Source organism: Lathyrus oleraceus, chromosome 3, assembly GCF_024323335.1.
Source record: "Lathyrus oleraceus cultivar Zhongwan6 chromosome 3, CAAS_Psat_ZW6_1.0, whole genome shotgun sequence".
NCBI classification, from domain to species: domain Eukaryota; kingdom Viridiplantae; phylum Streptophyta; class Magnoliopsida; order Fabales; family Fabaceae; genus Lathyrus; species Lathyrus oleraceus.
Window position 1 is genome coordinate 70,731,465 of NC_066581.1, and position 22,179 is coordinate 70,753,643.

Below are 22,179 nucleotides of genomic sequence, written 5' to 3' on the forward strand. Positions count from 1 at the left end.
ACTATGCTTATACTTGATTCAACATACAAGACCATTAAGTATAGACTTTCATTATTGGAGATGGTTGATGTTATCTCAACTGAGAAGACCTATTCTTCCGGGTTTTCATTTCTAGAGAGCGAAAAAGAGAAGAATGTTACTTGGGCCTTAGAGGTGTGTTGGGCAATGTTGAAGGACCAAGAAGAGATGACTAAAGTGATTGTACCAAACGTGATACCGTCTTGATGAATTCGATTGCAAATGTATTTCCTACTTCTTATGCATTACTTTGTAGATATCACATAACAAAGAATGTAAGAAGTCGAGTTAAACTCACGGTAGAGACGAAACAAATATAGTCCGAAAATGGAAAAATGATGAAAGCGGGTGTGGTTGTGGAAAAAATTATGGATGCAAGGAATCATATAGTAATGTCTTCCACAAAAGAATTCTATGTCGATTTCGTTATGCATTTCAGGAAAGTGTATGAAACCTATCCTGATTTATTGCAATATGTCGAAAGCACAATTCTTGACCAGGCGAAGGAGAAAATTGTTTGTGCTTAGACTAATAAGGTTAGACACCTTGGAATATAATAACTAACCAAGTTGAGTCTGCCCATGCTACATTGAAGAATTGGTTGAAAAATAGTAAGGGCGATTTATGTAGAGATTGAGACTCTGTGAACCAAATGATTTAGAACCAACATAATGACATACATACATCATTTGTTCTGAGCATCACAGTTTTGGAACACATATTTAAAGACAACAATCTTTATTCTCAGTTGGTCAGCAACATATTTCGAGCGGATTTGAATTATATTTTTCACGAGGCTAAACAAGTTGATAATGTAGGCTACGATAACACAAAGTGTGGATGCACAATTGTGAAAACATATGGTTTCCCATGTGCTAGTTTTATTGCAAAAAAGGTGAAACTTGGTAGCCCAATAAGAATGTATGAGGTTTGCACTCACTAGAAGAGGCTTAGGTTTGATGATGATGGTGTCATGAAAGATGGTAAATCGAATATATCTATATTGAGTGAATGAGAAGTGATACAAGAGAGATTTTTGAAAGCCAATGACAACATGAAACTCCACATCAAAGAAAATTGAGGAAAATTACTTATTCGGAAATCACCGACTTGAAACCATCCTCTCAACCGGTAAAACCAAAAGGTGCTATGAAGAAGCTCAAGCCTACATCGAGTGACAAGTCAATGATGCGGTCTCCTTCGTATTTTGAACATGTTGACAAAGTTTTTCCGGACTCACCAACTCCAAAATCTCAAAAAAAAATGTTTTCAAAGAAGCTCGCATTAGCAAACCACCTTCTACACGCCTCAACCAAAGATTCCATTCAAAGAGAGTATCACTCATAGATTTAGTTTGCGACAAATATTTCGATTTGTTTTAATTTCATGTTTAGCCGGACAAATAAGTATGTAATTTGTATTAATATTAATGAAGTGTAATATATTCAATTTCTTAATATGTTAATACTTTTTTTTATCTTTCCCATAACATTTGTTCATTTCTCAAAAAATGTCTTCAATTAAGTTCTATTTTTAAAGATTTTGTTTTGTGCATGTTCAAGAGAGGTTTCAGATATGCATCTACGAAACACGATAATAGGGTGCAGAATCAAATATATATCTCCAGAATCAGCATCTCAGGTTTTGAATGGTCCACATTTGTCTACAACTTCTATAAATTAAGTTGCTCTTGTTTTTTATATCACACATACTGAAAATGTCTCAAATATCACAAATAAACAACAACTGGTATGTCGCAAATGTCTCCTTCTCTAGCGCAACACCCTGGCGAAATTTTAAGCTCAACGAGTACACATATCTTGCAGATATTAAATACGAAATCCATAGTTTCCTACCTTACGGAGACAATCGAAGAACTATGAAGTTCGAGTACCATTCACCGTAAATTGACAATGGAAGGAAGATTGAGTTCAACAACTTTGAGCTCAAGAGAAATGCAGATGTAAGGGCTATGTGGAATACATATTTCCGTTTCGAAACAAAAGTTCCGCTCAAGTTAGAAGTGACGATTTCAAAATCGGTCGAAGATGTTGTGAAAATGTTGAAGCGTTCACCTGGCTATTTAAGTGTAATGTTTCATTTTATATTAAAATCATATATGTAATGCTTATTTTATTTTATGAATGCTAATTTTATTTTGTCAAATTACATGTTTTTGGTGTCTGCTTCTGCTACTAGGGTGTAAACGTTACAAAAATACATATACGAATATCTACTAGATATGCATCTTCAATATTAAAAAAAATCCAACTTATACGACATCACTCAGAATAATCTATATTGAATGTGTATTGGATCCGTACGATGATACATCTTTAAAAATTGAAGGATATTTTATATTTGCGTGGTGTATAAGTAGTGTGCATTAAGAAATTCTCTCGTGACATATGTAGGTCATGTTTAATAAAGTTTTCTTTAACTTTTGAAAAATAATGTGTCAAATTATCATAAGAACACACGTATAAGATAAGAATTGGTTAAAACCCGATAAGAAATATGTGAACAAAAATCCGCATGAAGCCAAGTATATGTATCCTAGTAAAATCTCTTCACTCAATCTCTGATCCTTATCCAACTCTCCATAGATATCATCCCAAAACCGCTCAACACAGAAAAACAAAGCAACCATCATCATAACTAGGGAAGAAGAAAATATGGCAACAATAAGTGGTCTAAGTCTCTCAAACCCTAGGCTTCTCTTCAACTCACCGGGATTTCCACAAACCATCAAGATCTCCTCAGCATCGTCGCTCTCAACACGCCAAACCTTAACTGGATCAGGTAGGATGAAGATAGTTCAACCTGTTCGTGCTGCACCAGAACAAATATCGAAGAAGGTGGAGGAGAGCATAAAGAGCGCGCAAGAGACGTGTGTTGATGATCCAGTTAGTGGAGAATGCGTGGCGGCGTGGGATGAGGTGGAGGAACTGAGCGCGGCGGCGAGCCATGCAAGGGATAGGAAGAAGGAGTCTGACCCGTTGGAGGATTACTGTAAGGATAACTCGGAGACTGATGAGTGCAAGACTTATGATAACTGAGAGAGAGAGTGTGTAAAAGTGAAACTGTTGCTTTATATGATGAGTATAATGAACATGATGAGATTTGAGATTGTGTGTGTAACTTTATGCATGTTTATATTAGCATCATAGGTTATATAGCATATTAGAAGATAATTGTAATTTAAATTAAGAGATTTCTGCAACAGTGCTTTTACTTGATTTCTGTGAACTTTGTTATGATAAGGGAATGAATCCAGTAAGAACAAAATAGTGTCGTGGCTTATAGAGAATCCAAACACGATGATAAGGAGTATGTGCTGTTGAAGATCTACACACGTTTAAGTTTATATTTTGTTTATCAAATTTTGATAAAATTTACGGAAAAAAAAAGGTTAAGAGGAAAACATAGTAAACAGTTGGGTAGAAACTATGTTACGGCCAAACTAAAGGTAGGTGCGAGGGTCTCCTGTCCCTCGCTCTTGACAATTTCTATGGCCATACCCAACAATTTCTGTCTTGGTATCAAATTCTTATTGGTGATTTATTCCAATGAGAAATACTTACCTGGAAACATACATAAATTTATATTTATAGAAACATCCTATAAGAAGAAAGAAATTTTAATTTTTTTTTAAATATAATTTGTTTTTTAATTGTATTCGTGGGTGGTTGTGATCGGTTTTTTACCAAAATAATCCACTTTTACAAGGAAAATCCCCAAATATCCCTAGTTTCAAAAAAAATCCCAAAATACCCCACTTTTAGGAGGAGTCGCCAATTGAATTGGAGACTCCTCTTAAAACTTGAATAGAGGCGCCAATTGGATTGGCTAGGGCAGGTGCCCTAGCCAATCCAATTGGCGCCTATGTGTAGGTTTTAAGAGGAGTCGCCAATTCAATTGGAGACTCCTCCTAAAATGCATTTTTTTTTGTGTTTTATGGTATAAATGAAAGATAAATTTGATATAATACGACTTGATATTAATAAAGTTTGGAGTTTACACAAAGAAACCTAATGGTGATGACCGGGATCACCTAACCGACCTCCGGTCCCACATCTTCTAGCTACCCTAACCCTTAGCTCTAACCCATGTTGACAATTCTGCACCGGTGTTTGATCATTTGAGGGGCCAGAAGCGTCACTACCAACTACAGGAGAAGGTCCGTTGAGGTATTCAGACAAGTCAGCATAGTCTTCAGTATGCATTGATGGTGTACCGCCGTAGCTGAGCTCATGACCCATGCCAGAGAAGTTGGGATGTGGTTGACTCATGGATGGGTGACCAGGACGGTTGAAGGGAGACATGGGTGTGAAGGATGCGTAGAGGAAAGGTTGGAAAGGTTGTTGGGGTGTTTGGTAGAGATAAGGTTATTAGATGTTTTGGTTTTGTGATGTTTGGGTTTCTTGGCTACGGTAGGAGGAGGGGCGGTTGGTGTTTTGGCTAAGGCGACTTTGGTAGGGTGATGGTGTGGGTGCGAAGCGATGTTGGGTCTCAGGTTGATGGTCAATTTGTTGGTGGTGGTATGGGGTATGCTCTTGGTATTGGGGTTGGGTGAATGGCATGTTTTGGTTGTATGTTTGTATGTTTATGGAACGGAAAGTGTGACGGATAAGGGGTTGTGAGTAACCGGGCTGAGAATGTTGTTGGGGGTTAGATGTTGATCCTTCTTGTGTGTAAGTTGCCTGGCGTGGGTCGTATAGGTACATATCTTCGGCGATAAATTGGAAACCAACCGATCTGTACTAAGCCATATAAGTACGACTTGGTTTTACCTCAGTTGGCATGACCGCGTCAGTTAAGACATGGTCATGACGGTGCTTTCATTTACGACACTCCGATCTTGCGAAGCTTTGCCATGGATTTAAGTTCCATTGGTCGTTAACTTTACGCAGATGCCATTCTCCTAGGTTAGCTGGGGGATCTGGGATATTATGGACCATACCGAACTGCAGCTTCACACGATCGGTGTTGTGCATCTCCACAGTTGTGAACTGTATTATCGGTGTGCATGCAGTCCATACGGCTGCGTCTTCAGCGTTGACCTCATGGTCATGATCCAAATTAAGGTATGGACGCCAAATGAACTGAAATGTGAAAGAAGATAGGATTATAATGAATGTAGAAAAAGTTAACAAAATATAACGAAATAATTAAGTTATTTTGCTTACGTCTGTCGGTCGAAGGTGATCCAACAGGTTGCGATACTGAGTAATACAGTGTCTCGGACATCTGTTGTAACTCATATCACGTGCTGACTATCTACACCAAAAAGTCAAAAAAAAATAGTTTGAGGTAATAAACTTTAAGGAAGTAAGTAAAGATATAGCAATTTAAACAACTTACTTTTGTGCATATGGAAAAGTGAAAGGGTTGTTATTGACCGGTGTTAGAGACGGTAGTCTTGACCAACCCCATGCTTGTAGCAAAACAGTACATCCAGAAAATGTAGATGTGTCTTTGTGGGAGTTTTTGCACAAGGAGCTATAGAGATAGGCTAGACAAGCAGATCCCCAACTGTAACTTCCTATTCTATCTACATGTCTAAGTAGAGGTAAGTACATAATATGCATGCTAGAACCACTACCTTCGGGAAATAAAAACGATCGAATTAACAACATAATGTAACACCTAGTTTTTATTATTCGAGCATCTTCGGTAGAATGCTCATCTAAGTATAAACTATTATAGTATGACTTAAGGCTTGAGAGTAGTATACCTTGACCTCTAGCATTATCATCTAACAAATCAGTGTCTAAGAGCTCCATGCAAATTGAATTTGCATAGTTGGTCTTACCATTAACAGCCTTGCCTTCAATGGGTAGTTCTAAAAGCATGTAGACGTCTTCTAACGTCACGGTACACTCACCGGTTGGGAACCAAAATGTGTGTGTCTCTGGTCTCCATCTTTTGCATAAGGCTAGAATGAATTTGTTATCTATGGACCAAGACAAAATCTTGCTAATGTGACCAAAACCGGCGAGTTCAACATAAGGTTGAATCATCGGGTCCATATGGACATGTTCGTGGACCCGAGTTCGAAACCTTGATACATCCTATAAAAGAAAGAATAAAAAACTTGACTAAGTTGGTATGTCAAAATAAAATGGGGTTAGTGAAGATGAAAGATAAAAAGTTAACAAAAGAAAAAACTTACATATGTTGCGATGTTTGCAACCGTTCCTCTATGTGCTTCGCCCATTGTGAGGATAGACATTTTATTGGGGGGTTGGTGTAGATAAAACTAGAAGAAGTTGTTGAATATGAAATTGTAGAAGAAGTATTGTAGAGGAAGTAGTAAGAGTGATGGTGTGGAAGAAGTGTTGAGGGAGTGGATGTATTTATAGGCAAATGGATGGGAGCATGAAAAGTTGTGCTTGCATGGTGTCTCCACTTGAATTGGCGACCATGTACAACCTTTAAGAGGGGTCACCATTCAAATTGGCGCCTCCATATGGACATGCATGCAAGACCTAGGTCTGATTGCTTGGTTTTGAGGTTTGAATGCATGGTGTCTCCACTTGAATTGGCGCCCATGTGCAAGGAATCAGTGGAGGCGCCAATCCATTTGGAGTGTGTGTCTGCATGTCTGACACGTGGCTGTCTTGTCTCCTGCATGCTGAATAAGTCACTTCTTGATAGCTCGCATGGTTGACACATCATCTCAGACTATCTTGCATGTTTGACACGTCATCTTAGACTAGCTTGCCTGTCTGACACGTCACTCCGAACTAGCTAGCATGTGAGACACTTCACTCATCTATTTAAGTCTCTTATTATCAACATCCAAGACACTTCACTTATATTCATCTGCAGTAAGAAAATAGTTTTCATTTGCACAATGTCATCTTCATCATTATACAGTGTCAACGTTCACTACAACGGTGAAACATTCGAGTCTGAGCTACATGGTTTTTATTTTCGAAACACTGATACCATTAGAATCACGATAAAGAGAAATGCAACCTTCTTGCATTTGAAAAAAAAGAATACAATCCTTTATAGGATCGGGTATTGTGTCAAAGATCACATATCAAAATCCAATATTTTTTGAGAATGGTCAATGCAAGTATTTCCCCCTTAAGGTACGAGAGGATGAAGATGTTGAATACATGTTTATTAGTCATGAACATTCAGGCTGCAACTGTATCAAGTTGTACATTACTCTTCAACCATGTATACCATCTCAACAATCTCAACTAACCGATCAGGATGAAGTTGGTGAAGATGATCCACAATGGTCAGATGAACTCAACCTAGAAGCAAAAGCAGTAGCAGATGTTGTTGATGAAGAAGAAGAGGAGACCGAGATACAGGTTGATCACATGCTGAACAACGACGATGAAGATGATGATCAACCACCACCAATACCTCCTAGTCATGTCTACAATCCGCCTCAACATATGATAAATATGGATCTTCACGATGATGAAACATCCAACAGTGTTTTCTATAATCCGTATCCAACAGTGAAACACACTGATTCTAGAAGGTATATTATCGAATGTCGTAACATGCTTTGTAAGTTTCGTTTGGCTGCGTCTTACAAGAAGAAAAACGACTCTTGGGAGATCGCTTCAATAGACCCACCGCACAGTTGCATTGCAACTAACGTTGAACGAGATCACCGTAAACTAAGCGCAGCTTTGATATGTCAAGACATTCTGCCGTTGGTTAATAAAGACCCATCAGTGAAGGTGAGTATAATTATATCCCATATCAGAACAACATATAATTATACTCCATCTTACAAGAAAGCCTGGATTGCGAGGACAAAGGTTGTTGAACAGGTTTTAGGCAACTGGGAGGATTCATTCAAGGAATTGCCACGGTTTTTATGGGCACTAAAAACATATGTCCCAGGAACTGTGGCAATTATGGAGACAGTGCCAACAATGATGCCAGACGGAACCTGTGCTACAGGTAATAGAATATTTCACTGTCTCTTTTGGGAATTTGACCTGTGCATCAAAGGTTTCGCATTCTTCAAACCTATTATTCAAATTGATGGCACTTGGTTATACGGAAAATACAAGGGTACTTTTCTCATGGCGGTTGCACAAGACGGCAACAACAATGTCTTTCCCATTGCCTTTGCTCTTGTTGAAGGTGAAACGGCTGGTGGATGGGGTTTCTTTCTTCGACATCTCAGAACGCATGTGGCTCCACAAGCCAATCTCTGTTTGATTTCTGATAGACATGCTGCCATTGAGAGTGCCTACAACAACCATGGCAACGGATGGCATGATCCTCCTTCTACAGATGTCTATTGTATCAGACACATTGCACAAAACTTCATATGTGCTATAAAAGATAAGAATCTTCGCAAGAAGGTGGTGAATGCTGGGTATGTTTTAACTCAACCGCCATTTCAATATTATCGTGATGAAATTAGACTGTCTAATGAAGATGCAAGGAGATGGATAAATAACATACCAGTAGAGCAGTGTGTCGCAACCTGAAAAAAAGGAATGCGAAAAAAACAATCGGCGAGGAAGAAATGACAGAAGAGTCGTCACCGTGCGTTATTTATCCCAAAGTAGGGAAAGGAAACGCTCGAAGTAAACCTAGAAAAAGGAAAGGAAAAGACAAGGTCTCGCAACCAAATCTTGGGTTCGGGAGCCGATTATGCGAAGGGAAGGTATTAGCACCCCTACGCATCCGTAGTACTCTACGGGATCCACTTTTTTTGTTCTTGTCTAAAGGGTGTGGGTTTATCTAATGTACTATTTACCAAAAGAGGGGTCAAAAGAAAATGACTCGCACGGATGTCGCATCCACTGCATACGTATCTCATCTGAATATGAGAATCAGAGTCTTCGTAGCTCGGCTACCTAGGGGTTAAGGAGGAGTGTGCTCGCTAAGACATCGCGTCTTATGCCTACGTATCTCATCTGGAATGAGAATCAGAGCAAGCCGTAGTTCGGCTAACTACGGGTTAAGGGTTTGGATGAACGACGTTACTACGCAATCTACCGGATGCTCGACCTTTGGAGACTCACTCGCCTGTAGTAGAAGGAGTTAACGTGTTCTTAGGAGAAGAAAAATCAATGAGTTTGTTTGTGTTTTAGGAATGCTCATGCAAAAGGAAGTCCTAGACGAAGGAACAGTGCTACCTTAATTGACATGCAAACGGGAGATTATACGAAGCCTAGCAATCTTATGGGGAAACGTTCACACCACACAAAACATGTATCTTAAAATAAACGCGCCAACAGGGGGGCTCAAACATACATGGGTAGGGCTTTAGTCAAGAGGGGTCATATCAACCTCGACAAACAAGCCATAGAAAGGTAATCAAATGGGCTCTAAACCACTGACATTGAACGTCAGGGTGAGCAGATCAAAAGGGTAATGAGGATAAGACCTCATAGCTCTTAACCCTGGACAGGGTGAGCTCATGACAAAAAGTGGGGATTCAGAAAGGTGGAACCCTCTCCACTGACTGACCGGACAAAAGATCTCAGGCTTTTGTTCTGAAGCATCGACACGTAGTGCGAGCATAAAGAACGACACACTGAATAACGGGGGATTGACTATTAATCCCTTTTATCCGTCAATTGCCTCTTTATGAAGGTCTTTGGGCACAAAAGTAAACAAACAAAAGAAAACATTGTCTCCTATTGAGGTCTTCCAGCTAAGAAAGTGGTAAAATGCGGGAAAGATAAAGGGATCAAGAGATCTACCACACGGATAAAAATCTGAAGTAATAACAACTACAAAGACAAGAAACCCAGAGATCTCTCAAGCTGGAACCACCAAAGAAAGCGCGTCAGTACAGGTAATCGGAATAAACCTCCAAGTGGTATCCCACAAATAAAGTGGAATGCCAAGCAAGCTATCCTTTCAGGGGTCATGTGAGCCCTCACAAAAACTCAACAAACAGGTTAGGGTAACATGATGGAATCAGGAGAAAACAATGCCATGACAAACACAAAACAGATTAAAGCAAACAGGAAAAGCAACTACTGTCGCGATCGCTGTTGTTTCGCCTAGCGAGGGCTTAGCGAAGCTTCGTTGCAGGCTCGCCTAGCGATGGTGCTAGCGAACGCCTGCGGGTTCTGGATTTCCCATTGATAACGGTACGATTTTAGGGACTCCAAACCCTATGGTATCCCTTTTCGAAACCAAGTGATCAGACATTCAAATCATTATTTTACATATTCATGCATATCTAAACCCGCATGAAAAACCTCACGATAATACCTCATACATTCAGAGTATTCAAATTAGAAGCATAAAGTGATGGGAATAAGGCAAACCTGATTGGAGAGATCGAGTGAAATTGAATTGCACCCTTGGGTTTGCAAAACAATCTTAGGGTTTATGTGAGAGGGAATTGGTTCCTTGAAGATGGGTTCTCTTCAGTGTCCGGAGGCTGCTCTGAACTCTGTTAGCTCTTCTCTCACTATTTTTTCCAGGGTTTTTTGGGAGGTGGAAGTCTAGAATTTATAACCTGATTTTCGTGACTTTGTGGGCTCAAATGAGAGCAACTCAAGCCCATGACTTTCTGTTATATTATGAAAACGCATGCGCTTCGCCTAGCGAGCATGACAATTCAGCTTCGCTTAGCGAACCATGCTGCTCGCCTAGCGAGCATGACAGCTCAGGCTCTGCTTTTTGCTCCTTCGAGATTAGCGTTTGAATGGTGAATAGACCCCATTTGAACATGTTGGAAGTAAGTCACGTCATTCCCTTGTGTTGACTGATCACCCAAATAGAACCCACAAAGTGTCTTGGATAATATTCAAGCTTCTTGGAGCTGATTCTGATTGACATGATGAAATGCAATATGAAATGCTAAATGACCTAAAAATGAATGCCTGAATGAGGGGGGCAAATTTTGGGGTATTACAGATGCCCCTATTCAATCAACTAGAGACCCAAAAAGAAGATAGCAGTGGCTTTCGCACTTTCGAGGTATCAAGGGATTGAATACAATAAACCTGAAAAATTGCACTGAAGTGAAGTGAAGTAACAATGCCTGTCAGAATCGGCAAAAAGGTGGTCTTGAAAGAAGAATCCGTCTGGTACGGTGAGAGTCGGTCTGAATACCGAGACAAGGATGTTAACCCGAATACCAAAATAAATGGTAACACAGAAATAACCATGGCCTGAATACCGCTCATCAGTCTGAATACCGGAAATGGCTTCGATCGGAGCATCGGAAGATATGAGATTATTAATATTGGTCTGAACACCGAGAGGCTGGCCTGAATGCCACTTTGGTCTGAGTACCCGAAAAACTGGCCTGAATGCCACAAGCTGCGTCGACCTGAACGTCGAAAACTTCTTCGATCTGAATATCAAAAAACTGGCCTGAATGCCACTTCGGTCTGAATACCGGAAAAGCTGGCCTGAATGCCACTTTGGTCTGAATACCGGAAACTTGGCCGGAATGCCACAAGTTGCGTCGACCTGAACGTCGGAAACTTCTTCGATCTGAACATCGGGAAATTGGCCTGAACGCCACTTCGGTCTGAATACCGGAAACTTGGCCTGAATGCCACTTCGGTCTGAATACCGGAAAACTGGCCTGAATGCCACTTCGGTCTGGATACCGGAAAACTTCATGCCTGTCAGCATCGACAGGAATAGGGAAGATGATAATTGAGGCGGCGCGTGGGCCAACGGCCTCTGTTGGGAATAATAAAGATAAGTCATGAACAATCTTCAGTCTGAGTACTGGAAACAACTTTTGGCTTATCACTTGGGATACCGAGAATGCCTTATGCTTTATATGCGTATGTTTGAATTTTTCAATGGCGTAATGCTCCATGAAAATGGAAATGCTACGCAATTTGGAAGGATGCAATGCAATATGATTCTACATGCAGGGATGCGAAATGCTGGGTAGAATGTCAAGTCGAGGCAAGGAATTCTGCTGGGGAAATTATCACAATCTTCTAGATCCTGGCAATGTTGTTGGAGATGCACAACACAAAGAACTATGTGGGGAAATGACCCGCCACACGGTGTTCTGGCAAATAACAAAATACCGAGACTCTGACTGGGGAAAGAATGGCATTGAGAACTTGATGTTGAGGAAAGCGACAGTGGTTCTGGCAACCATAATCTGCGAGAGAGACGACTCAGCCAGGGGCGCAAACACTGATACGGTACCAAGATTCTGCTTCAAGGAGGGGGATCATGGATCTGGCGTCGAGATCATCGATCTAGCATCGAACTCTGAGGAGCAGCCGCTTCTGCTGGGAAGATACAGTCTGGCACTGTCAACTCCGCTAGGGATATATAGTCTGGCACTGTCAACTCTACTGGGGAGTGTATATTCTGAAACAACCGCTTGGGGGAGCACAGTAGTGAGAGTCTGCTGGGGATTGAAGAATCCAATGCTCGGACCAGCTCTGCAGGGATAAGGTACTAATTGTTGAAGCAAAACATCCGCAACCGTCTGCGGGTATCTTAAGGAAATGCCCCGAGTGTACCTGTTCTGAATAGACAATCTAAAGCACTTAAAATTTACAGCAATTTTAAATGTTTATTAAGCATGTACGTGTAAAGCCCTTATGTTTCATGATGCAATGTTTATCAAAAATTCGGACGTCATTTTTGCAAACAAAACAGTAAAAATGAAAATGAACATAGTGATGTACTGAATAACATGATTTTATTGATTGAGTGGCCTCTGAATAGGCATTTACATCAGGAAGCAATCCCTGGAAAGAGGTAATCGCACAAAAGATAAAAAACAGAAATTAATCTAATGGCAATGTGAAATGGATTCCTATCGGGTTCCAATTCTACTATGATTCGCTTGTCTTCAAGATCCTCCAGATGATCAGCTTTTCGAAAAGAGTGATTGGAATGTTTCCTACCCTTCGAAAGTTTCCAGTTATCGATGTGGGATGAGATTCAGAACTACTTAGAACGCAGTCATTCGCTTAATCCCTAACTTTTGCCTGGATCGCCCTTTTCGGGTTTTCAATCCACCGGGATACCCCTTTTTGCCTAAGTTGCCTTTTCAGGTTTTCAGCTTACCGGGTGTACAATCTTTTCATTTTTAATCCCTAATTTTTGCCCGAACCTTTTCATTTTCTTGGTTCGTCGGGATGCCCATTTTTTGCCTGGACTATTCTTTTTACTGTCCAGCGGGTCTATTCTATGCGAAGTATTTTTTTTAACTGCGTCTGAGTTCACAGGGGAAGCAAAGTTTTCACCATCCATAGTTGCAAGCACTAAGGCTCCACCGTCAAAAACCTTGGTGACAATATACGGTCCATCATAGTTAGGAGTCCACTTGCCCCTGTGATCTGTCTGAGGAGGAAGAATCCTTTTCAACACTAAATCTCCGACTCGGAAGCATCGAGGACGCACTTTCCGATCAAAGGCTCTCTTCATCCGACTCTGATACAACTGCCCATGACAAATGGCTGCCATTCGCTTCTCCTCGATAAGACTCAACTCATTGAACCTTGTCTGAATCCATTCAGCTTCGTCTAACTTGACATCCAACATGACTCTTAGAGAAGGAATCTCCACTTCAACAGGTAGGACTGCTTCCATACCATACACAAGGGAGTAAGGGTTGCCCCGGTCGATGTACGTACTGAAGTACGGTACCCATGCAAGGCGAAGGGTAACATCTCATGCCAATCTCTGTACGTGACGACCATCTTCTGCACAATCTTCTTTATGTTCTTATTTGCTGCCTCAACAACACCGTTCATCTTAGGGCGACAAGGGGAAGAATTGTGATGTTGAATGTTGAAGTTCTGGCACAACTCCTTCATCATTCTATTATTGAGATTAGAACCATTATCAGTAATGATTCTTTCGGGAATCCCATAGCGACAAATGATTTCTTTCTTAATGAATCGGGCAACCACATGTCTGGTGACATTCGTAAACGACGCTGCTTCGACCCACTTGGTGAAATAGTCAATGGCAACAAGGATGAAATGATGCCCATTGGAGGCATTAAGCTCAATATTTCCAATCATATCAATGCCCCACATAGCAAACGGCCACGGCGAAGACATCACATTCAAAGGATTTGGCGGCACATGTACCTTATCAGCATAGATCTGGCATTTATGAAACTTCCGAGCATATTTGAAACAATCAGATTCCATGGTCATCCAGTAATAACCCGCTCTCAACAATTTCTTAGCCATTGCATGTCCGCCGGCATGAGTACCGAAGGAGCCTTCATGAACTTCCTGCATTAACATGTCTGCTTCGTGTCTATCCACGCATCTGAGCAAAACCATGTCGAAGTTCCTCTTATACAGCACATCGTCTTTGTTCAAGAAGAAATTGGCTGCACAATCTCCTCAAAGTCTTTCTATCATTGTTGGATGCCCCTGCAAGGTACTCTTGATTCTTCAGAAAGCACTTGATGTCGTGATACCAAAGCTTGTCGTCAACTACCAGTTCAGCAACAAACACATACGCGGCCCTGTCGAGGCGCATCACATCGATCCTGGGAGCGTGGTTCCACCGAATCACGTTAATCATGGAGGATAGAGTGGCAAGAGAATCTGCCATCTGATTCTCATCCCGAGGTATATGATACAACTTCACTGTTGTGAAGAAAGTCAACAATCTTCTCGTGTAATCTCTGTAAGGGACCAGATTAGGCTGGAGAGTATTCCAATCACCATTCACTTGATTGATCACTAGAGCTGAATCTCCGAAGATGTCCAGAGTCTTGATTCTCAAATCAACGGCTTTCTCAATACCCAAGATGCAGGCTTCATACTCAGCTTCATTATTGGTGCACTCAAAAGTCAGACGAGCGGTGAAAGGCATGTGGGCACCTTTCGAAGTAGTAATGACAACACCAATTCCACTTCCTCTGGCATTGGCAGCCCCATCAAACAACAAAGTCCATTTTTCGTCTGGGTCAGGTCCCTCCTCAACAACTGACTCTTCGCAGTCTTTCATCTTGAGGAACATGATGTCTTCATCCGGAAAATCAAACTTCATCGGCTCATAATCATCAATCGGCTGCTGAGCAAGATAGTCTGACAGAATACTCCCCTTGATGGCTTTCTGGGACGTATATTGGATATCGTACTCTATCAGTACCATTTGCCAACGAGCAACCCTTCCGGTGAAAGCTGGCTTCTCGAATATATACTTGACTGGATCCATCTTGGAGATCAGTAAGGTTGCGTGAGACAGCATGTATTGTCTCAAACGCTTAGCAGCCCATGCAAGTGCATAACATGTCTTTTCAAGCATTGAGTATCTTGACTCGCAGTCTGTGAATTTCTTACTTAGGTAGTAGATGGCATGCTCTTTCCTACCTGTTTCGTCGTGTTGATCGAGAACACAACCCATAGAATTGTCAAGTACTATCAAATACATAATTAGCGGTCTCCCTGGGACTGGAGGCATGAGGATAGGAGGATTCTGTAAATACTCTTTTGTCTTCTCGAAAGCCCTTTGACAATCATCATTCCACCTGATAGCCTGATATTTTCTCAACAATTTGAATATTGGCTCACACGTGGCCGTTAGGTGAGAGATGAACCTTGTAATGTAGTTCAACCTTCCTAAGAAACCCCGGACTTGTTTTTCTGTTCTTGGCTCAGGCATTTCCTGTATCGCTTTTATTTTGGCCGGATCCACCTCGATCCCTTTTTCACTAACAATAAAACCCAACAGTTTTCCAGACCTCACCCCGAAAGTACACTTGTTCGGATTAAGCCTCAGCTTGAATTTCCTCAAACGCTCAAACAGTTTCTGCAAATTCACCAGATGTTCTTCTTCCGTCTGAGATTTGGCAATCATATCATCAACATAAACCTCGATTTCATGATGAATCATATCTTGGAAAAGAGTCACCATAGCTCGTTGATATGTTGCCCCAGCATTTTCCAGGCCAAACGGTATCACCTTGTAGCAGAAGGTGCCCCATGGGGTTATGAATGTTGTCTTCTCCATGTCTTCTGGTGCCATCTTAATTTGATTATAGCCAGAAAAGCCATCCATGAAGGAGAATACCGAGAACTGAGCCGTGTTATCCACCAAAATGTCAATGTGAGGTAATGGGAAATCATCTTTAGGGCTAGCTCTGTTCAGATCCCGGTAGTCAACACACATCCGTACCTTTCCATCCTTCTTAGGTACTGGAACAATATTTGCAACCCATGGCGGGTAATTTGTAACTGCTAGAAACCCTGCATCCAACTGTTTTTGCACTTCTTCCTTTATCTTGACAGCCATCTCTGGTCTCGTTCTTCTGAGCTTCTGCTTGACCGGAGGACAATCCTCTTTGAGAGGCAAACGATGTACCACGATGTCTGTGTCAAGCCCTGGCATGTCCTGATAAGACCAAGCAAAGATGTCAACATACTCTCGCAGCAATTCAATCAGCTCCTTCTTCACCTTATCTTCCAAAGCATCCCCTATCTTGATTTCTCTTTTGGCGTCCTCGGTGCCGAGATTAATCACTTCAGTAGACTCTTGATGCGGTTGAATGACCTTTTCCTCCTGTTTTAATAACCTGGTAAGTTCTTCAGGGAGTTCACAGTCTTCATCACCCTCTTCTTCAGCTTGAAAGATTGGATTTTCAAAGTCGAAGCGAGCCATAGCAGAACCGTTATCAATAAGATCCGGTGGTGTGCATCTGCATGCGTGATGGTATGTGCTTATGAGTGTGAACAAGGAGTGAAAACTAAACTAAACATTGCCAAATGTATTTTTATTTTGATTTTTTTGTTTTTGAAAACTGCGAAAATAGAAAGACAGTGAACAAAATATTTGAATGCAAAAAGACGTCCTTTATTTATGATAAAAAATGCAAGTATCCACATAGATGAGCCCTACAAAGAGTCATTACGCCCTGGGCGGAACGTAAGACTTGGATATGCATGAATAAACAAAGAAAATTACTCCTCCAGAAAAGTGACTTGGACAATCTCCTCAGAAGACCAATTGTTGATGACTTCACCCGGGATCCTCGGGCGCACCCAGTTATCGATGTCGCAATCACTATCCCCATCTTCATCGTTGACCGCAGAGACCTGGCCATATGATTTGGCTTCTCCTTCAACCATGTTAACATTTGCCCCACCATGTTGTGGCATGGGATTGTTGACGATATTAGGAGCCGGTGCAAGGTCGATAGCCTTTGAATCTATGAGGTCCTGAACTACGTGCAAAAATGCTTTGCAGTTCTCAATATCGTGGCCAGGTGCCCCAGAGTGGAAGTTACACCTAGCGTTGGCGTCGTAACCCGCCAGAAGCCTACCGACAAGAGGAGCCAGAGTGCGTAACTGCAGAAGTTGTAGTTGTTGAAGACTAGAAAGCAACTGAGCGTACGACATTGGAAGAGTGTCGAAACGCCGGTCCATCGTCCTTTGCCTCTGTTGATAGGCGGGTCTGTTACCCTGTTGCTGTTGTTGGTACTGAGTTTGCTGACGTTGTGGTTGTTGTTGTTGTAGTGGTGCTGCAGCTGGAATGGTCATAGCCGCAACATACGGTTGTTGATGATAGTTCTGAAAGTCATTCCTCCTGTTACCCCTGTTCTGATAAGAAGATATGGCACTTGCATCCCCTTCTCTCCTCTTCTGTCCCTGAATGAACGGCTTCTTCACCCCTGATGAAGATCCACATCCACTCTGGATCTTGTATGTCTTCAGGTAATTCTCCACTCTCTCTCCGGTAGAGACTACATCAGCAAAGTTGGAGGCATTGCAACCCACCAGGCGCTCCAAGTAAGGTCCTGGCAGAGTGTTCATGAACATATTAGCCATTTCCTTCTCCAACATAGGAGGTTGAACACAGGAAGTTGTCTCTCTCCAGCGTTGAGCATATTCCCTGAAGCACTCATTGCTTTTAAGAGACAGATTCTGAAGTTGAGTTCTGTCTGGAGCCATGTCTGCATTATACTGATACTGCTTCACGAAAGCCTCAGCCAAATCCCTCCAGCAGCGGATGTGGGCTCTGTCCAGCCTCATATACCATTCCAGGGATGCCCTAGCTAGGCTATCCTGGAAGAAGTACATAAGCAACTTTTCATCGTCAGAGTATGCAATCATTTTACGGAAATAGGCTTGCACATGGGTCTTGGGGCAAGAGCTGCCACTGTATTTGTCAAATATCGGGACCTTGAATTTCGGTGGCACCCTCACGCCTGGGACCAATCCCAAGTCAGTAACGTCTACTCCCAGAGGATTCTGTCCTTCCACAGCTTTCAACCTCTCCTCTAGTCTCCGAAACATAGGGTCCACACCATGACTCATACCAAAGTCCTCCTGAAGCAAGGGGAACTGATCCTCCTGGTCATCATGGACGGGTTGTTGACCGGAGGTGACATGTAGGATCGGGGTAGGCCCCGGTCCACTGGGTCCGTTAACCTCTCTAGCTGGAGGGTCAGTCAACGTCTCTGGTTGAGTAGTGGCGGGATTCCTCTGCATCATCTGTCTGAGCTCTTGCTGTCCCTGAGCCATCCCTTGAACTACATCCATGAATTGGTTCATGCGGATCTTCATCTCGGCGAGCTCTGCTTGTAGGCTCTCCATTGCTCTCTGTTGATTTCTGCGGGTACCGTACCGGTGAATGCCCGAGTCAACTATCCTGCTAGTGGAACACCAAACAATTGAGAACACTGCGGCGGTACCTGTTATGCAAGATATGCTGATGGATATGCAAATGTAATGACATGTTTATCCATTCCAAAGGGCATTCTACCCCCTTGATTCCAGTCTCACATTTGATAAACAATGTAAGAAGAAAACCCCGACTGGAATCAAGAAGAAGATGTAAACCCCTAGTAATGGATAAACATGTGTTAAATGATATGAATACAAAATGATGTGATGCAATGCAAAATGAATGCAAAATGATGAAACAATGACTGGTTGGCTGTGTATCACAAGGCGCAGGATCAGAACTTCAGCATGAATTCGGAACCGGGAACCATAGAACACATGCGTCAACTTAGAACTCATACTTCTGAACCAACGGTCACCAACAAGAACCGAACAAAAGTCACCAACAGGATAAGTCGCCTTCAGTACCTGTAAATGATTCATTCCCGCCCCACTCACGGGTGTAATCTAGGCCAGGGTAGGGTCAAGAGAAACGCAGGATAAACAATCCTTTCAAAAATATCATCATATGCACACCAGGTGTATGCAACGATAATACCCCATCAGAATCTGAACTGCTCGTGATACCATGTTCCGATAAGTGGCGCCATACCACCCGCTTCCCATGAATCACTTTATTCCTAGGTGTCCTAAAGTTCGCTCATAGCCTGTGTATTGGGCCTTTTACCTCTTGTGACTCCCACCCGACAGCAAAACAGAAACACAACCAGCACAGTATACATGAAACAGTAAAGCGCACATAGGATGTAATGCAAGCAGATAAGTATGCAAAGCAATAAATAAATAACACACAATAGACAATAAACAAACAAACGCTAGGAAAGGCCCACTAGGGAATATAAGGTCCCCAGCAGAGTTGCCAGCTGTCGCAACCTGAAAAAAGGAATGCGAAAAAAACAACCGGTGAGGAAGAAATGACAGAAGAGTCGCCACCGTGCGTTATTTATCCCAAAGGAGGGAAAGGAAACGCTCGAAGTAAACCTGGAAAAAGGAAAGGAAAAGACAAGGTCTCGCAACCAAATCTTGGGTTCGGGAGCCGATTATGTGAAGGGAAGGTATTAGCACCCCTACGCATCCGTATTACTCTACGGGATCCACTTTTGTTGTTCTTGTCTAAAGGGTGTGGGTTTATCTAATGTACTATTTACCAAAAGAGGGGTCAAAAGAAAATGACTCGCACGGATGTCGCATCCACTGCATATGTATCTCATCTGAATATGAGAATCAGAGTCTTCGTAGCTCGGCTACCTAGGGGTTAAGAAGGAGTGTGCTCGCTAAGACATCGCGTCTTATGCCTACGTATCTCATCTGGAATGAGAATCAGAGCAAGCTGTAGTTCGGCTAACTACGGGTTAAGGGTTTGGATGAACGACGTTACAACGCAATCTACCGGATGCTCGACCTTTGGAGACTCACTCGCCTGTAGTAGAAGGAGTTAACGTGTTCTTAGGAGAAGAAAAATCAATGAGTTTGTTTGTGTTTTAGGAATGCTCATGCAAAAGGAAGTCCTAGACGAAGGAACAGTGCTACCTTAATTGACATGCAAACGGGAGATTATACGAAGCCTAGCAATCTTATGGGGAAACGATCACACCACACAAAACATGTATCTTAAAATAAACGCGCCAACAGGGGGGCTCAAACATACATGGGTAGGGCTTTAATCAAGAGGGGTCATATCAACCTCGACAAACAAGCCATAGAAAGGTAATCAAATGGGCTCTTAACCACTAACATTGAACGTCAGGATGAGCAGATCAAAAGGGTAATGAGGATAAGACCTCATAGCTCTTAACCCTGGACAGGGTGAGCTCATGACAAAAAGTGGGGATTCAGAAAGGTGGAACCCTCTCCACTGACTGACCGGACAAAAGATCTTGGGCTTTTGTTCTGAAGCGTCGACACGTAGTGCAAGCATAAAGAATGACACACTGAATAACGGGGGATTGACTATTAATCCCTTTTATCCGTCAATTGCCTCTTTATGGAGGTCTTTGGTGTAACACCTCAAAATTTGCCCTCCTCTCTTGGGACTAGCATTAACATTGTACATATCATTTTTAGGTCATTAGGCATTGCATATTGCATATCATGTGGTTACATTGTGCAAGTCATCCTCTCAAGTCTTGATCAGAAGATGAGGAAGTCCAAGTGCGAGCCTAGGGTTTAATGACTGATCATGGGCCATCTGAGGATTGGGCTGTGAATTAGGGTTTTATGATTCTCCAAGGATATTGGTCTTCATCTTGATTGAAGTGATACATCATCATCATCATGATTGGATGTCATCAGAAGATTGAAGAAGATTTCTTGAGATTAGGGTTTTGACCACTGGTCAACCCTAATCAGTTGCATTGGGCCAGTCATAGCATAATCAGAAGATGGGGTTTATGATGGTTGTGGGGTTCATTCTATGATTATATTGAGCTAATTGAGGCTAGGGTTTCACCCTTGAGCCATTTCAGTTGAAGATTGGAGCTCAGATTGATCTATGCATTGCCAGATTCATCTATCAGATGAAAAAGTCAACTGTGGTCAACTATACATGATCTGATGGATTTGGAGGTGGAAATGAGTTGGATGCACTTCATTCATGTTGGGACAAGTGTTATATGACATCTCAAAGCTCAAGAATGGAGAAAATCAAGTCAGGACAAAAACTGCCAAAAATAGAAAGTGACTTGTAATGGAAGTTTCCAAAAATGGAAAGTTTTTGACCTCAAGACCACGTGTCCAAGGAAGCTTCAAATGAAAAATTATTCAACATGAAAGTTGTAGATCTTGTTCTCACCTTTCCAAAAAGTCCAAGAACTTGAAAATCCCATGTATGGTTGTCAAGTTATGGCTCAGTGAATTTCAGAAATGACCCATAATCAGGAGGCCATAATTTCCACATGGATTGTCCAAATTGGAAGTTCTTTATATGCACAAACTCCATTTGACATTTACTTTCATGGTGCATAGTTGGATTTCTTCAAAAGTGGCCAATGCAAAAAGTCAAATTTCAACTGGACAGTTAAAATGGACCAGGGGCAAAATTGTCCAACTTGTGAAATAATTGGAATTTTTGAGTGGGGATTTTTGCAACACCTCATAAATGGTATTTGAAATTTGTTGGAATCATCATTACATGCCTAGGCCTTGTGGTTTGGAATTTGACTTGTAAAATGAAATGGCAAAATTGGATGCATAACCATCACGTAGTGAATTTCCAAAATACACATCCAATGAGAGTGAAACAAGTTGCAACAGCTCACACATGTCATTTAGAGAGTGTGTGAGCTGTCCATGAGGTGGCAATGAGCTGGCATGGGAAATTCCAATTTTGCCCTTACTTGAAATTAACCATTTTCACTAACACCTTCCATTTGGCTAATGAGTGTGATTAAGCTTGGATTAAGGTGTCATATAAATTCCTAATCACTTCCAAATCATAACAGAAACTCACACATTCCAAAACCAGATCTGAAAACTCTCCAATTCTCTCAATTCCCTCAAGAACACAAAACCTTCAAATCCAAAGAACTTCATCAATTCTTGATCAATCTTGGAAATTCTT

General features: G+C 41.8%; 1 protein-coding gene across 1 annotated transcript; it reads left to right on the top strand.

Moving 5' to 3' along the window:
• The first annotated feature begins 2,594 nt into the window (after positions 1-2,594).
• On the top strand, positions 2,595-3,238 carry LOC127132616 (calvin cycle protein CP12-2, chloroplastic). Its single transcript, XM_051061579.1, has one exon. The coding sequence runs from the start codon at positions 2,694-2,696 to the stop codon at positions 3,075-3,077; it is 384 nt and encodes a 127-aa protein (XP_050917536.1). The 5' UTR covers positions 2,595-2,693; the 3' UTR covers positions 3,078-3,238.
• The last annotated feature ends 18,941 nt before the right edge of the window (positions 3,239-22,179 follow it).